The sequence below is a fragment of the Diuraphis noxia genome, unplaced genomic scaffold (genome assembly GCF_037042655.1).
Source record: "Diuraphis noxia isolate RWA-SAM2 unplaced genomic scaffold, SU_Dnox_SAM2 contig0004, whole genome shotgun sequence".
Taxonomy (NCBI): domain Eukaryota; kingdom Metazoa; phylum Arthropoda; class Insecta; order Hemiptera; family Aphididae; genus Diuraphis; species Diuraphis noxia.
Window position 1 is genome coordinate 32,346,785 of NW_028301714.1, and position 17,660 is coordinate 32,364,444.

The following is a 17,660-nucleotide window of genomic DNA, read 5'->3' on the forward strand; positions in this document are numbered from 1 at the left end:
ATGAATTTCGTCGCATTAGAGCTTAAGTAGACTCATTACGTAGGTAGTTATACAAATCTCGTTTGATTGAAATATCGTTGCAATACACACAACTTCTAATGCTACTTGTTAATGATGAATTTAATCACTTAAATAAATTGTAACATGATATTATAATATATTAGTTTATTATATAAATACTTATTACTAGTTATTTTTAAAAGCTCAAAAGCTCAAAATACATTGTAATTATGTATAATTAATTATCCTTAATATGGTAGATAGGATTTATGGATCAAAGAAAAATAAGTTACTTAGCCAGTTTCATCAAGCAATAATAATAAAAACAAAGTACAATCACTGTGCATAACTATGTATCACGTGATTATGTGAGTATGCATGACTTTTATTTCTCTATAATTGGGACTTTTTTTTGTAGATAGGTAACTACATACTTAAATAACTTACTGCAGACATACCTAACACATAGTAAAAAGTTGTTTAGAGCTATGATAAACCTTAAGTCAATTAAAATATTACAAAATACAAACTTACCTAAGTATATTTTATTTCACTATTATGACAACTTATGAGATTTTATAGTTTCCGATGACAGTACCACGTTCAGCACTGTATACGATATTTTTACAACCTGAAATTAAATATTTTTAAATAAATTAAATATTATTTAAATATTATATAAGATTGTTAGCTCAGTTAGTAAAAAAATATATATTTTTTTTATATATACACGGTGATTGATTTATCAAACAACACTAATTATTTCAAAAAGTATTGACTTTTTCAAAATATTTTTTTACATGGTTTCAAGTTGTTAAAAAACCAACATTTTTATTAAAATATTATATTTTTTATCCTTATCATTTTTTAAGTTTTTTACTTTTTTGAATGGCAACATAGAGTTTTAATTTCATATTCCAAAGCAGAATATTTTTCTAAGTATTTCGATATATAAAAATCAAATTTGAGGCTAATAGTTTATGAGTTATAAGTATTTAAAGTTTAGTTTGGCAGAGTGGTGTGGTACGGGGTTACCCCTCAATATGTTTATCCAGTATCCACTACTCCGTTTGTCTCAATTTTTATGTATCAAAATACTTAGAAAAATATTCTGCTTTGGAGTATGAAATTAAAACTCTATGTTTTCATTCAAAAAAGTAAAAAACTTAAAAAATGGTAAGAATAAAAACTATTTAAAAAATATAATTTTTTAATAAAAACGTTGGTTTTTTAACAACTTGAAACCATAGAAAGTTAATACTTTTTGAAATAATGAGTGTTGTATGATAAATCAATCGCCCTGTATATATTGGTTAAGCATCAACTACATAGGTTATTATAGCTTTAACAAAAGTATATTATAATTTTATAGTATTTTAATAAAAGTTATAAAATTAAAATAAAAACCTAAAAAATGACCAGTTATTATAGGCATATGCTTTGTAATTTATATAAAATACTAAGTACACAACTGATTAAAAACAAGTGTTGAATGGTTATGGACTTATGATAGTAAAATAAATTATATAATATTATAAATTAGCGACAATAGTGCAATCATTTATCGCTCATTATTTTAATATGAATTTGACTTACTATATTGGCCTATGATTGCAAGAGATACGAGTAGATGCTTATTTAATCCATGGTACTATCGAATTATAGTACCTAGTCGTAAACTAATAGGTATACAACTCAATTTGTTAGTACCATAACTTACTATCGTAACGCAAGTAATATTCAGAACTTAAGTATTATTGAAATTAAGTTTATAAAGATAATTTTTAAGTGTATGAAGCTGGAAAGATAATGATTCTACAAAAGTTTTTATTAGTTTTACTTTTTATGCAAATATTTTATGGACTTTTGATATTAAGATTAAAGTATTCATTTTGAAAAAATATTATTTGTAGTTTAATCTTGGTAGAAATGTATCGTACCTCTTCATTAATTTATTTTTGGTAGTACTGACAGTTATAATCTTATCCCCTATTCAATATTTTATAAATAAATAAATTATAGATATTTTACATTTTTAATAATAAATAATAATATAATATTATTTATCTTTTTCGCCGCAATCAGACTTTTTTTGATTTCGTAAATTTGTGATGTTGTAATTTTTATATTATATTATACGAATATTTTTAAATTGTACGCTAGGTATATTGGTTGTTTTTCTATAAGATGTACCTTCAATGATAGTCAATTACGCATTATTATTTATTACACTTGAAAATGAATAATAATCCTAACATTCTTGATAATTATTTTAATAAATCGTAATGGTTTTTATATAATTCTATATACATTATTTCATACATATCTATTCATATTTGACTTAAAGATAATATTTTTGCATACAATTTTGACTTATTTTATAATACATCACTTACCTTTAGAAGTAAATTTAAATTGATGAAAAAAATGTAACCAACTATAAATTGTAATGGTATTGTAACTCTTGTCATAAATATTAAAATAGAACGTTTAAATGATTTGTTTACAAAAAAAAATGCATTATCAAAAAGGGCATGTAATACTTCATCGTGCTAAAAACATTTTCAAAAATAATAAATTTTCAAAAATTTAACACACATGTTATTCAAAATTTTAATGCTATGCTTACTAAATCCAAAATCACGCTTCCATAAAAAGTATATATTGTAATATTTATAACAGCTGCTGCACTACTTGCTATGCAAATTGATAATATTACTTGATTAATATAACCCTAAAAACAGGTATTATTATTTAAAATATTAATGAATTAGGTACATGATAAATGCTATTTCAAAACATTTTTTTTTTATGTTTACATTAAAAAACGTATACCATCATGATATATTGGTCCTATTCTATGTTTTGTATTTAACAATTTTAATCGAAAAATGAGAACTCTGGGAAATTTTATCAACTTAAAAAGGTTGATTGGACACAACTCAAGGAATTACACTTTAATTAATAAAAAAAATTATATATTCGGATATGCAATTTTTTTAAATATTTTTACATACCCTTTCTATTTTTTCCAATCCAAGCTCTGGGATTGGGTAACAAAAATTGTCTATTATAATTTACCCAAATAGTCCCGATTACAAATGACATAAAGTTAGTAATAATTATAGCAGAGTGTGGACTTCTCGTTCTATGTTTATAAATTTAATTTTAAGAAAATAATGTTAAGTAACAAATTGCCTATAAAATGGCCTATATTATATTTTATCAATACTCACCTGAATGGCTTGAATCACAAAAGAAGTAGTCAAACCAAAATATAAAGCGTTAAATGACATTGATAGTAATATCGGTTTTGTAAATACTTTCTTCATTGTATTAAGATATCTGTAAAATCAATAAAAATTACAGTGAGTTATCCATGGATCTCCATCGACGGTTATTTTTAATTTTTGAGCGAAGTGATGAATGTATCTATTGATTTAACAACGGTATATCTCGTTTATATCTTTTTTATGTTTGACGAACCTTTGCCTAGGAGTTAACAGTTAAAATACTTAATCTAGTTGGTAGTTGAGACAGTGGGTCAGTGGTTTACAAAAGTAAAAATTCGCCAATTTTTAGAACAATAAGAAATTAAGAAATTAAGGAATAACAGGAATTCAAGCAAAATTATTTATTTCTAATTTAAAAATGAGAATCTTAAATACTTGCTATACGTACTCAGTAAATATTCATATTGGCATTTACAAATATTTTATAATATATTTTTTTAAATATTTTGCTTCCTTTGTTGCTATTTATAGATAATATCTAAACAAATAGTAAAATATTATTTTAATTTATTTTCGATTTATATAAGATCAAATTTTGTTCATGAGTTTTTATATTGAAAATTCATAAATAATTTTTTTTCATTTAAGTGTATGTATGTATGATGTTAAAACAAATGACAAATCACGAATATTGATCATAGAATATGTAAGAGTAACTATATGCTATTGTTTTATTAATTATTATCATATGTCTCAGCTGTTATAAGCTTTATTATTTTCGCGTAATAGGTTATGTCGTCATAACGGAAATAATTATTATGGCTTAATTGTTTGACGACAAAATATCAGTCAATAAATAATATAATACTATCATACACATTTTTCAACATACGTTAATAATTTTTGATGTTGAATTATTGCGTATTCAAATTTTTGTTCATCATTTTCTACAAAAGCTTCTTGAATCGTTTGTACAATGGTTTTTAACCTTTGTTTCAAAACGCCCACATAAAATATAAACGTCGTGTTTATAAAACAAAGTTCGATGTGTGCTATGTAAACGGATATTGCGTATACTAAGTATTTGAACGTGTAGATTGTGAGATTTTTAGTTTGTATCGGTAATGCATCCAAGTAAGGGAATGTGAAGGGATCTCCAATGCGCACCGAATCGTAGTAAATCGTATACGTGACCGGGAAAATTACGAACACGTTCGACGCTATCAGATGGTATTTCGTTATTAAGTTTATTTTCGACTGATAGCTGTCCGGTATTCCCATTCGTCTCGAGTACTGGTGCATCTCGCGGATTTGATTTTGATGATAGAGCCGAAAAGTGATATTCAGTAGTATTACACACTCTATCAACACGCACAACAATGTGAACAACTGAATGGTCACACTCTGCTCGAATCTGCTCTGATCAATTGATAAGTACGCCGCCGCGATTAAATAATAAAATGTAATTAAAAATTCGAAGTAGGTCAAATAAAGCATTATCTTGTTGTCGGTGCACCCGGTCATTTGCAAAAATATGTTGATGATGTCTATGCACGCCATCGCTGAAAGCCTTTACTCCACTGAGGCACCACAGGATGTGAACGTTTCTTTTTATATAGGCCTGTATGCACTCTATAATCTAAACATAATATTTATACAATTATTAATAAAAATAAGGTATAATATATTAATGTGTTTAATAATAAAAAATAAAAATACTAGGAATAACTATAGCCCTAAATAATACATATAGAATTTTTGTGCGTGTCAAAATTAAACTATATAATCTCATTAAAATTATATTAGTCTTAGTTTTCCGTGCCTAAGATTGGGTAAAATATAACGTGAATAGATACTCGATAAATTGATACCTAATGATAATTATAATGAAAATCGGTAAAAAAAAATAAGAGGTAAAAACATGATGGCGTTTTGGTGGCATATTACTTATAAATATTTAGTTGATTATTGACGGCAAGAAGTTTTATTAAAAATAAAAAACAAATAATAAATACTTATAATTTTCTATATGGCTACTCATATTAATATCAAGTCGATAATTAGTGACCATGTTTGTATGTCAATTTTAGATACAGTAGTGGACACCGCTTATAATAGACTCATTGATATTAGGTTCAGTCACTTAATAGACTCAAAATCTTCTGGAACGGACCAGACGTATCCAAATACAATATAAAAAAATTCTGTTATAAGAGTCACCACTTTTTTTTTTTAATTTGCTTTTTATTATAAAATAAATATAGTAAGAGTCACCACTTCATTAATAATAAGACTCAAATTTCGTAAAAAACAATTTTTTTTAAACAAATAAATAAATTTGTATTAAAAAATAACATATTTTTGTTGATTATTATTGGTTTTGATTCGTACCTTATAATGTGTATATGTACATTTTTTTCATTTATTCAGTAATAAGTAATTTGTGATATGTATTCATTAAAGTAGTTTAAAATTAGTTAGATATGTAATAATATAAAATTCATGAGTATTTTTTATTTTTTATTCCACTTCGACCACGAAAATTCATTCGGTTATGAGACTCGTTTTGTGTTCGTCCTAAATTGATTCTTTAAGTGCATCCACTGTATTAAAAGTTTTTAAAAAAACTTGTTAAAAATTAAATCGTCCAGAATAATTTAAAGGCATATGAGCTTGTATTTTAAGATTTGACAACAAATCAATCAAATATTATAAATCTATTGTTGATAATATATTTTGTAACTACTAACTATATAAAGGTTTAACTTTAGATTTAATGGGCTGTCGATGAAGGGATTCCGTCATCCCGAGATAATAAATCAAATGGAATACTTAACAATTTTTTTTTTTCAACCTGTATTGGGTTGGTTTACAATATTTTTAACTTCGCTCTCCACTTATCACGATCTTCGGCAAGTCTTTTTAATCCGGCGTAAGTATCAATCCCTGCGTCATTTTTCAGTTGAGATATGTACGAGTTTCTTGGTCTTCCTGGTGGTTTCCGTCTTTCAATTGCACCTTCTATTCTAGACGTAAAACGTGTCCCATCATGTCCCATCGTCGTCGCTTTATGGCTTTAATTATGGATTTTGTTTCTTCAACTTGGGTCAGTACATCTTCATTTGTTACTCTTTCTGTCCAGTTTATTTTTTCCATATGTCTCCAACACCACATTTCAAATGCTTCAAGGGATCTTTTTTCTTTTTCATTAATAACCCATGTCTCGCAGCCGTATAATGCGACACTCCACATAAATGATTTTAGAAATGTCTTTTTTGTTGCTCTGTTAATTTTTTTGAACCCAAAATTTTCTTTTTCTTGATAAAAGTTGTTTTCGCTTGCCCGATTCTTTGTTTAATTTCCTGCGAGCTTCTTCCGTCTGATGTTATTAAACTTCCCAAGTATTTAAAACTGGAAACTTGGGAAATAAGTTGGTTTTCTAAATAAATATTTACGTTTATTGTGGGTTCACGTGCACAGACTAAAATTTTTGTCTTGCCTGAATTTATATGCATTTTATACTTATTTATAATTATTTGCATTTCTGCCAGGGCTCTCTGGAGGTCATGTTCTGTTTCTGCTAATAATACGATATCGTCTGCAAACCGGATCATTGGAATCAATATACCACCCACTCTTATTCCAATCCCAAGCCTGTTTAGATTATCTTTAACTTCCGTTATACTTTTTTCTATATAGCAGTTGAATAATAATGGTGAAAGTGGACACCCTTGTCTTACACCTCTACGTATTTTCGCGTTAGCTGACTCGTTATTTATTGTAATTTCTGCAACTTAACAATATAGCATTATATATATTATACCTAAATAGACCTATCTAGTCGGCAAGTTAAATGCTGTTATGATAATATATAAAGTTTACATCGCTTTAAATTCACCAACGTCATCGCAATATTCTAAAACGAAAATGGGCGTAGGTACATACAATACAAACCGTATAATTATCCGTCGCTACCAACGGTACATCTTATTAAATAATTAATTTATAACCGTTCATATATGAATAAAATATATTGTTTTGTAAAAATATCACTTCAGTGATTTTATTATGGATACAATGTAGAGGATATGCGTATATTATTTATATTATATATTATTATACATAATATATTGGCATATTGCACCTGTACGCCTACATAAGACTTAGCGTGCAGTGAATATTTGCGCCGAAGGTAAATTTTAACTATGGTAACCATGAGTTTTGATTTTTTTTTTTTAAATAACACACAATTAAATGTATAACCTAATATTGTGTTACGCAGATAACAAAAATAATATTACTTAGTTTCATGAATTTTGTCATCTTAAATAACCTGAACAATAAGTGGACAAACCTAAAATACAAGATATAATATTACAACTATGGAATGCATATTCATTATATACTCTGTAAAATATTATGTTCTCACTCGTAACTTATTTCGAAATATTACATACCTCATAGTAATGAATCCACTTCATTTATTATAATTAAAATAAATAATGAAAATTTTTAACAAATAGCATAAAGTTGGAGGGCAGCAGCAAAAAAATTCGAGAGCAGCCATACACAGGTTATCGCCTCAACGGTGCAAGGTTTAGAGAACACATAATTATCAAAATTCAATAATATTGTGTACACAAAATTCAACTATAGTTCAATACTAAATAAAAACGAAAGAGGGTATTGGTAGACACAGGAAAAAGAATTTCGAGAAGTAAAAAAATTTAATAAAAATTCTATACTAAGAATACACTCTGAAGATTAAGTATATAATTCCCATAAAAAGAAATAAAATAAAAATAGATGAATAAAATCATGATTGAATAATGTTTTTTGAGGCAATTGATTATTAATATTTAAAAATTTTGAACACAAAAATCAACAACAGATAAATAATTTAAAAAAATTGGGAAGAGGGGATTGGCAGTATGGCACCTACAGGCAAATACATTTCAGGTAAAAAAAAAAAATTTAGAAAATTATGATGTCAGAATACACACTGAGAACTGTATAGATGTTGATAAAATTATGTTTTTTAGTGGCAAGTGGCTAATAAAGTTTGATAATTTTCTACACAAAAATAAAATAATGCTATATTTTAAAAATAAAAATGAAAAGGGGGTATTGGCGCCCGCAGGCAAATGGTTTTTAAGGATCATAAAAGAAATTGGGAAAAATTATGATCTTAGAATACACAATGAAGACTGCACTTTGTATTCTCAAAAAAATAAATGAAATAAAAAATGAAGGATAATTAAATCACGATAAAATTATGTTTTTTAGTGGCAAGTGGTTTAAAAAGTTTGGAAATTGTGACAACAAAAATAAACTATAGCTATATTTTGAAAATAAAAATGGAAAGGGGGTATAGGCGCCCGCAGGCAAATTATTTTTAAGGATTAAAAATGAAATTTGGAAAAATGTATGGTCTTTGAATACACAATGAAGACTACACTATGTAAACTCAAGAAAAATAAATGAAATAAAAAATGAAGGATAATTAAATCATGATAAAATTATGTTTTTTAGTTGCAACTGGTTAAAAAGTTTGAAAATTGTGTCCACAAAAATACAATAGAGCCATATTTTGAAAATAAAAATGGAAATGTGGTATTGGCGCCCGCAGGCTAATGAATTTAAAGGATTAAAAAAGAAATTTGGAAGAACTTATAGTCCTTGGAAATACACTATTCTTAAGAAAAATAAAAAAAGGCTAATTAGATGTTGATAAAATTATGTTTTTTAGTGGCAAGTGGCTAATAAAGTTTGATAATTTTCTACACAAAAATAAAATAAAGCTATATTTTAAAAATAAAAATGAAAAGGGGGTATTGGCGCCCTCAGGCAAATGATTTTTAAGGATCAAAAAAGAAATTGAAAAATATTATAGTCTTGGAATACACAATGAAGACTGCACATTGTATTCTCAAGAGAAATAAATGAAATAAAAAATGAAGGATAATTAAATCATGATAAAATTATGTTTTTTAGTGGCAAGTGATTTATAAAGTTTGAAAATTGTGTCCACAAAAATAAACTAGAGGTATATTTTAAAAATAAAAATGGAAAGGGGGTATTGGCGCCCACAGGCAAATGATTTTTAAGGATCAAAAAAGAAATTGGAAAATTTTATAGTCTTGGAATACACAAAGAAGACAGCACTATGTATTTTAATGAAAGATAAATGAAGGATAATTATCTCATGATAAAATTATGTTTTTTAGTGGCAAGTAGCTAATAAAGTTTAAAAATGGTGACCATAAATAAAAACTAGAGGTATATTTTGAAAATAAAAATGGAAAGGGGGTATTGGCACCCGCAGGCTAATGATTTTTAAGGATCAAAAAAGAAATTTGGAAAAAATTATAGTCCTTGGAAATACACTATTCTCAAGAAAAATAAAAAAAGGCTAATTAGATGTTGATTAAATTATGTTTTTTAGTGGCAAGTGGCTAATAAATTTTGATAATTTTCTACACAAAAATAAAATAAAGCTATATTTTAAAAATAAAAATGAAAAGGGGGTATTGGCGCCCTCAGGCAAATGATTTTTAAGGATTAAAAAAGAAATTGAAAAATATTATAGTCTTGGAATACACAATGAAGACTGCACATTGTATTCTCAAGAGAAATAAAAGAAGGCTAATTAGATGTTGATAAAATTATGTTTTTTAGTGGCAAGTGGCTAATAAAGTTTGATAATTTTCTACACAAAAATAAAATAAAGTTATATTTTAAAAATAAAAATGAAAAGGGGATATTGGCGCCCGCAGGCAAATGGTTTTTAAGGATGATTAAAGAAATTGGGAAAATTTATGATCTTAGAATAGACAATGAAGACTGCACTATGAATACTCAAGAAAAAAAAATGAATGATAATTATCTCATGATAACATTATGTTTTTTAGTGGCAAGTAGCTAATAAAGTTTAAAAATGGTGACCACAAATAAAAACTAGAGGTATATTTTGAAAATAAAAATGGAAAGGGGGTATTGGCGCCCGCAGGCTAATGATTTTTAAGGATCAAAAAAGAAATTTGGAAAAAATTATAGTCTTGGAATACTCAATGAAGACTGCACTATGTATTCTCAAGAGAAATAAATGAAGGATAATTAACTCATGATAAAATTATGTTTTTTATTTGCGACTATTTAAAAAGTTTGAAAATGGTGTCTACAAAAAAAAAAACTAGAGGTATATTTTGAAAATAAAAATTGAAATGGGGTATTGGCGCCCGCAGGCAAATGATTTTTAAGGATCAAAAAAGAAATTTGGAAAAAATTATAGTCTTGGAATACTCAATGAAGACTGCACTTTGTATTCTCAAAAAAATAAATGAAGGATAATTAAATCACGATAAAATTATGTTTTTTAGTGGCAAGTGGTTTATAAAGTTTGAAAATTGTGACTACAAAAATCAGCTATAACTATATTTTGAAAATAAAAATGGAAAGGGGGTATAGGCGCCCGCAGGCAAATTATTTTTAAGGATTAAAAAAGAAATTTGGAAAAATGTATGGTCTTTGAATACACAATGAAGACTGCACTATGTAAACTCAAGAAAAATAAATGAAATAAAAAATGAAGGATAATTAAATCATGATAAAATTATGTTTTTTAGTTGAACATGGTTAAAAAAGTTTGAAAATTGTGTCCAAAAAAATAAACTAGAACTATATTATAAATATAAAAATGGAAGGGGGTATTGAAGCACACAGGAAAATGATTTTTAAGGATTAAAAAAGAAATTTGGAAAAAATGATGGTCTTTGAATACACAATGAAGACTGCACTATGTATTTTCAAGAAAAACAATAGAAGCATAATTAAATCATGATAAAATTATGTTTTTTAGTTGCAACTGATTAAAAAGTTTGAAAATTGTGTCGAATAAAATAAACTAAAGCTATACTTTGAAAATAAAAATGGAAGGGGGGTATTGGCGCCCGCAGGCAAATGATTTTTAAGGATCAAAAAAGAAATTTGGAAGAACTTATAGTCCTTGGAAATACACTATTCTCAAGAAAAATAAAAAAAGGCTAATTAGATGTTGATAAAATTATGTTTTTTAGTGGCAAGTGGCTAATAAAGTTTGATCATTTTCTACACAAAAATAAAATAAAGCTATATTTTAAAAATAAAAATGAAAAGGGGGTATTGGCGCCCTCCCGGCAAATGATTTTTAAGGATCAAAAAAGGAATTGAAAAATATTATAGTCTTGGAATACACAATGAAGACTGCACATTGTATTCTCAAGAGAAATAAATGAAATAAAAAATGAAGGATAATTAAATCACGATAAAATTATGTTTTTTAGTGGCAAGTGGTTTATAAAGTTTGAAAATTGTGACTACAAAAATAAACTATAGCTATATTTTGAAAATAAAAATGGAAAGGGGGTATAGGCGTCCGCAGGCAAATTATTTTTAAGGATTAAAAAAGAAATTTGGAAAAATGTATGGTCTTTGAATACACAATGAAGACTGCACTATGTAAACTCAAGAAAAATAAATGAAATAAAAAATGAAGGATAATTAAATCATGATAAAATTAAGTTTTTTAGTGGCAAGTGGCTAATAATGTTTAAAAATTGTGTCCACAAAAATAAACTAGAACTAAATTTTAAATATAAAAATGGAAAGGGGGTATTGGCGCCCGCAGGCAAATGATTTTTAAGGATCAAAAAAGAAATTTGGAAAAAATTATAGTCTTGGAATACTCAATGAAGACTGCACTATGTATTCTCAAGAAAAATAAATGAAATAAAAAATGAAGGATAATTAAATCATAATAAAATTATGTTTTTTAGTTGAACATGGTTAAAAAAGTTTGAAAATTGTGTCCAAAAAAATAAACTAGATATATATTTTAAATATAAAAATGGAAGGGGGTATTGAAGCACACAGGAAAACGATTTTTAAGGATTAAAAAAGAAATTTGGAAAGAATGATGGTCTTTGAATACACAATGAAGACTGCATTTTGTATTCTCAAGAAAAATGAAGGATAATTAAATCATGATAAAGTTATGTTTTTTAGTTGCAACTGGTTAAAAAGTTTGAAAATTGTGTCCACAAAAATACAATAGAGCCATATTTTGAAAATAAAAATGGAAATGGGGTATTGGCGCCCGCAGGCTAATGAATTTAAAGGATTAAAAAAGAAATTTGGAAGAACTTATAGTCCTTGGAAATACACTATTCTCAAGAAAAATAAAAAAAGGCTAATTAGATGTTGATAAAATTATGTTTTTTAGTGGCAAGTGGCTAATAAAGTTTGATCATTTTCTACACAAAAATAAAATAAAGCTATATTTTAAAAATAAAAATGAAAAGGGGATATTGGAGCCCGCAGGCAAATGGTTTTTAAGGATGATTAAAGAAATTGGGAAAATTTATGATCTTAGAATAAACAATGAAGACTGCACTATGAATACTCAAGAAAAAACAAAGAAGTATAATTAATTCATGATAAAATTATGTTTTTTAGTCGCAAGTGGCTAATAATGTTTAAAAATTGTGTCCACAAAGATAAACTAGAACTAAATTTTAAAAATAAAAATGGAAAGGGTGTATTGGCGCCCGCAGGCAAATGATTTTTAAGGATCAAAAAAGAAATTTGGAAAAAATTATAGTATTGGAATACTCAATGAAGACTGCACTATGTATTCTTAAGAAAAATAAATGAAATAAAAAATGAAGGATAATTAAATCATGATAAAATTATGTTTTTTAGTGGCAAGTGATTTATAAAGTTTGAAAATTGTGTCCACAAAAATAAACTAGAGGTATATTTTAAAAATAAAAATGGAAAGGGGGTATTGGCGCCCGTAGGCTAATGATTTTTAAGGATCAAAAACGAAATTTGGAAAAAATTATAGTCTTGGAATACTCAATGAAGACTGCACTATGTATTCTCAAGAGAAATAAATGAAGGATAATTAACTCATGATAAAATTATGTTTTTTATTTGCGACTATTTAAAAAGTTTGAAAATGGTGTCTACAAAAAAAAAAACTAGAGGTATATTTTGAAAATAAAAATTGAAATGGGGTATTGGCGCCCGCAGGCAAATGATTTTTAAGGATCAAAAAAGAAATTTGGAAAAAATTATAGTCTTGGAATACTCAATGAAGACTGCACTTTGTATTCTCAAAAAAATAAATGAAATATAAAATAAAGGATAATTAAATCACGATAAAATTATGTTTTTTAGTGGCAAGTGGTTTATAAAGTTTGAAAATTGTGACTACAAAAATAAACTATAGCTATATTTTGAAAATAAAAATGGAAAGGGGGTATAGGCGCCCGCAGGCAAATTATTTTTAAGGATTAAAAAAGAAATTTGGAAAAATGTATGGTCTTTGAATGCACAATGAAGACTGCACTATGTAAACTCAAGAAAAATAAATGAAATAAAAAATGAAGGATAATTAAATCATGATAAAATTATGTTTTTTAGTAGAACATGGTTAAAAAATTTTGAAAATTGTGTCCAAAAAAATAAACTAGAGGTATATTTTAAAAATAAAAATGGAAAGGGGGTATTGGCGGCCACAGGCAAATGATTTTTAAGGATCAAAAAAGAAAATTGGAAAAAACTATGATCTTAGAATACACAATGAAGGCTGCACTTTGTATTCTCAAGAAAAATAAATGAAATAAAAAATGAAGGATGAAAAGTTTGAATATTGTATCCACAAAAATACAATAGAGCCATATTTTGAAAATAATTTATGTTTTTTAGTGGCAAGTGGCTAATAAATTTTGATAATTTTCTACACAAAAATAAAATAAAGCTATATTTTAAAAATAAAAATGAAAAGGGGGTATTGGCGCCCTCAGGCAAATGATTTTTAAGGATCAAAAAAGAAATTGAAAAATATTATAGTCTTGGAATACACAATGAAGACTGCACTATGTATTCTTAAGAAAAATAAATGAAATAAAAAATGAAGGATAATTAAATCATGATAAAATTATGTTTTTTAGTGGCAAGTGATTTATAAAGTTTGAAAATTGTGTCCACAAAAATAAACTAGAGGTATATTTTAAAAATAAAAATGGAAAGGGGGTATTGGCGCCCGTAGGCTAATGATTTTTAAGGATCAAAAACGAAATTTGGAAAAAATTATAGTCTTGGAATACTCAATGAAGACTGCACTATGTATTCTCAAGAGAAATAAATGAAGGATAATTAACTCATGATAAAATTATGTATTTTAGTTGCTACTGGTTAAAAAGTTTGAAAATTGTGTCCACAAAAATAAACTAGATATATATTTTAAATATAAAAATGGAAGGGGGTATTGAAGCACACAGGAAAACGATTTTTAAGGATTAAAAAAGAAATTTGGAAAGAATGATGGTCTTTGAATACACAATGAAGACTGCATTTTGTATTCTCAAGAAAAATAAATGAAATAAAAAATGAAGGATAATTAAATCATGATAAAGTTATGTTTTTTAGTTGCAACTGGTTAAAAAGTTTGAAAATTGTGTCGACAAAAATACAATAGAGCCATATTTTGAAAATAAAAATGGAAATGGGGTATTGGCGCCCGCAGGCTAATGAATTTAAAGGATTAAAAAAGAAATTTGGAAGAACTTATAGTCCTTGGAAATACACTATTCTCAAGAAAAATAAAAAAAGGCTAATTAGATGTTGATAAAATTATGTTTTTTAGTGGCAAGTGGCTAATAAAGTTTGATCATTTTCTACACAAAAATAAAATAAAGCTATATTTTAAAAATAAAAATGAAAAGGGGATATTGGAGCCCGCAGGCAAATGGTTTTTAAGGATGATTAAAGAAATTGGGAAAATTTATGATCTTAGAATAGACAATGAAGACTGCACTATGAATACTCAAGAAAAAACAAAGAAGTATAATTAATTCATGATAAAATTATGTTTTTTAGTCGCAAGTGGCTAATAATGTTTAAAAATTGTGTCCACAAAGATAAACTAGAACTAAATTTTAAAAATAAAAATGGAAAGGGTGTATTGGCGCCCGCAGGCAAATGATTTTTAAGGATCAAAAAAGAAATTTGGAAAAAATTATAGTATTGGAATACTCAATGAAGACTGCACTATGTATTCTTAAGAAAAATAAATGAAATAAAAAATGAAGGATAATTAAATCATGATAAAATTATGTTTTTTAGTGGCAAGTGATTTATAAAGTTTGAAAATTGTGTCCACAAAAATAAACTAGAGGTATATTTTAAAAATAAAAATGGAAAGGGGGTATTGGCGCCCGTAGGCTAATGATTTTTAAGGATCAAAAACGAAATTTGGAAAAAATTATAGCCTTGGAATACTCAATGAAGACTGCACTATGTATTCTCAAGAGAAATAAATGAAGGATAATTAACTCATGATAAAATTATCTATTTTAGTTGCTACTGGTTAAAAAGTTTGAAAATTGTGTCCACAAAAATACAATAGAGCCATATTTTGAAAATAAAAATGGAAATGGGGTATTGGCGCCCGAAGGCTAATGAATTTAAAGGATCAAAAAAAGAAATTTGGAAGAACTTATAGTCCTTGGAAATACATTATGAAGACTGCAGTATGTATTCTCAAGAAAAATAAAAGAAGGCTAATTAGATGTTGATAAAATTATGTTTTTTAGTGGCAAGTGGCTAATAAAGTTTGATAATTTTCTACACAAAAATAAAATAAAGTTATATTTTAAAAATAAAAATGAAAAGGGGATATTGGCGCCCGCAGGCAAATGGTTTTTAAGGATGATTAAAGAAATTGGGAAAATTTATGATCTTAGAATAGACAATGAAGACTGCACTATGAATACTCAAGAAAAAAAAATGAAGGATAATTAAATCATGATAAAATTATGTTTTTTAGTGGCAAGTGATTTATAAAGTTTGAAAATGTGTCCACAAAAATAAACTAGAGGTATATTTAAAAAATTAAAATGGAAAGGGGGATTGGCGCCCACAGGCAAATGATTTTTAAGGATCAAAAAAGAAATTGGAAAATTTTATAGTCTTGGAATACACAAAGAAGACAGCACTATGTATTTTAAAGAAAGATAAATGAAGGATAATTATCTCATGATAACATTATGTTTTTTAGTGGCAAGTAGCTAATAAAGTTTAAAAATGGTGACCACAAATAAAAACTAGAGGTATATTTTGAAAATAAAAATGGAAATGGGGTATTGGCGCCCGCAGGCTAATGATTTTTAAGGATCAAAAAAGAAATTTGGAAAAAATTATAGTCTTGGAATACTCAATGAAGACTGCACTATGTATTCTCAAGAGAAATAAATGAAGGATAATTAACTCATGTTAAAATTATGTTTTTTATTTGCGACTGTTTAAAAAGTTTGAAAATGGTGTCTACAAAAAAAAAAACTAGAGGTATATTTTGAAAATAAAAATTGAAATGGGGTATTGGCGCCCGCAGGCAAATGATTTTTAAGGATCAAAAAAGAAATTTGGAAAAAATTATAGTCTTGGAATACTCAATGAAGACTGCACTTTGTATTCTCAAAAAAATAAATGAAGGATAATTAAATCACGATAAAATTATGTTTTTTAGTGGCAAGTGGTTTATAAAGTTTGAAAATTGTGACTACAAAAATCAGCTATAACTATATTTTGAAAATAAAAATGGAAAGGGGGTATAGGCGCCCGCAGGCAAATTATTTTTAAGGATTAAAAAAGAAATTTGGAAAAATGTATGGTCTTTGAATACACAATGAAGACTGCACTATGTAAACTCAAGAAAAATAAATGAAATAAAAAATGAAGGATAATTAAATCATGATAAAATTATGTTTTTTAGTTGAACATGGTTAAAAAAGTTTGAAAATTGTGTCCAAAAAATAAACTAGAACTATATTATAAATATAAAAATGGAAGGGGGTATTGAAGCACACAGGAAAATGATTTTTAAGGATTAAAAAAGAAATTTGGAAAAAATGATGGTCTTTGAATACACAATGAAGACTGCACTATGTATTTTCAAGAAAAACAATAGAAGCATAATTAAATCATGATAAAATTATGTTTTTTAGTTGCAACTGATTAAAAAGTTTGAAAATTGTGTCGAATAAAATAAACTAAAGCTATACTTTGAAAATAAAAATGGAAGGGGGGTATTGGCGCCCGCAGGCAAATGATTTTTAAGGATCAAAAAAGAAATTTGGAAGAACTTATAGTCCTTGGAAATACACTATTCTCAAGAAAAATAAAAAAAGGCTAATTAGATGTTGATAAAATTATGTTTTTTAGTGGCAAGTGGCTAATAAAGTTTGATCATTTTCTACACAAAAATAAAATAAAGCTATATTTTAAAAATAAAAATGAAAAGGGGGTATTGGCGCCCTCCCGGCAAATGATTTTTAAGGATCAAAAAAGGAATTGAAAAATATTATAGTCTTGGAATACACAATG

The 17,660-nt window shown here is 26.7% G+C and overlaps 1 protein-coding gene across 1 annotated transcript; it reads right to left on the bottom strand.

The window, feature by feature from the left end:
* Positions 1-284: 284 nt before the first annotated feature.
* On the bottom strand, positions 285-4,828 carry Or85f (Odorant receptor 85f). The gene is made up of 5 exons (XM_089227131.1): positions 4,126-4,828; positions 3,237-3,345; positions 2,630-2,734; positions 2,397-2,552; positions 285-631 (listed from the first exon to the last, which is right to left on the bottom strand). Exons 1-5 carry the CDS (start codon positions 4,791-4,793, stop codon positions 557-559), a joined length of 1,113 nt encoding a protein of 370 aa, XP_089083257.1. The 5' UTR covers positions 4,794-4,828; the 3' UTR covers positions 285-556.
* Positions 4,829-17,660: the final 12,832 nt, after the last annotated feature.

Coding starts and splice junctions, on each gene's coding strand:
- Or85f (XM_089227131.1), bottom strand. CDS start 4,793: ATGGCGTGCATAGACATCATCAACATATTTTTGCAAATGACCGGGTGC. Junction 3,346..4,125: donor CAACATCAAAAATTATTAAC/GTATGTTGAAAA, acceptor TTGATTTTACAG/ATATCTTAATACAATGAAGA. Junction 2,553..2,629: donor GAAGCGTGATTTTGGATTTA/GTAAGCATAGCA, acceptor AAATGTTTTTAG/CACGATGAAGTATTACATGC.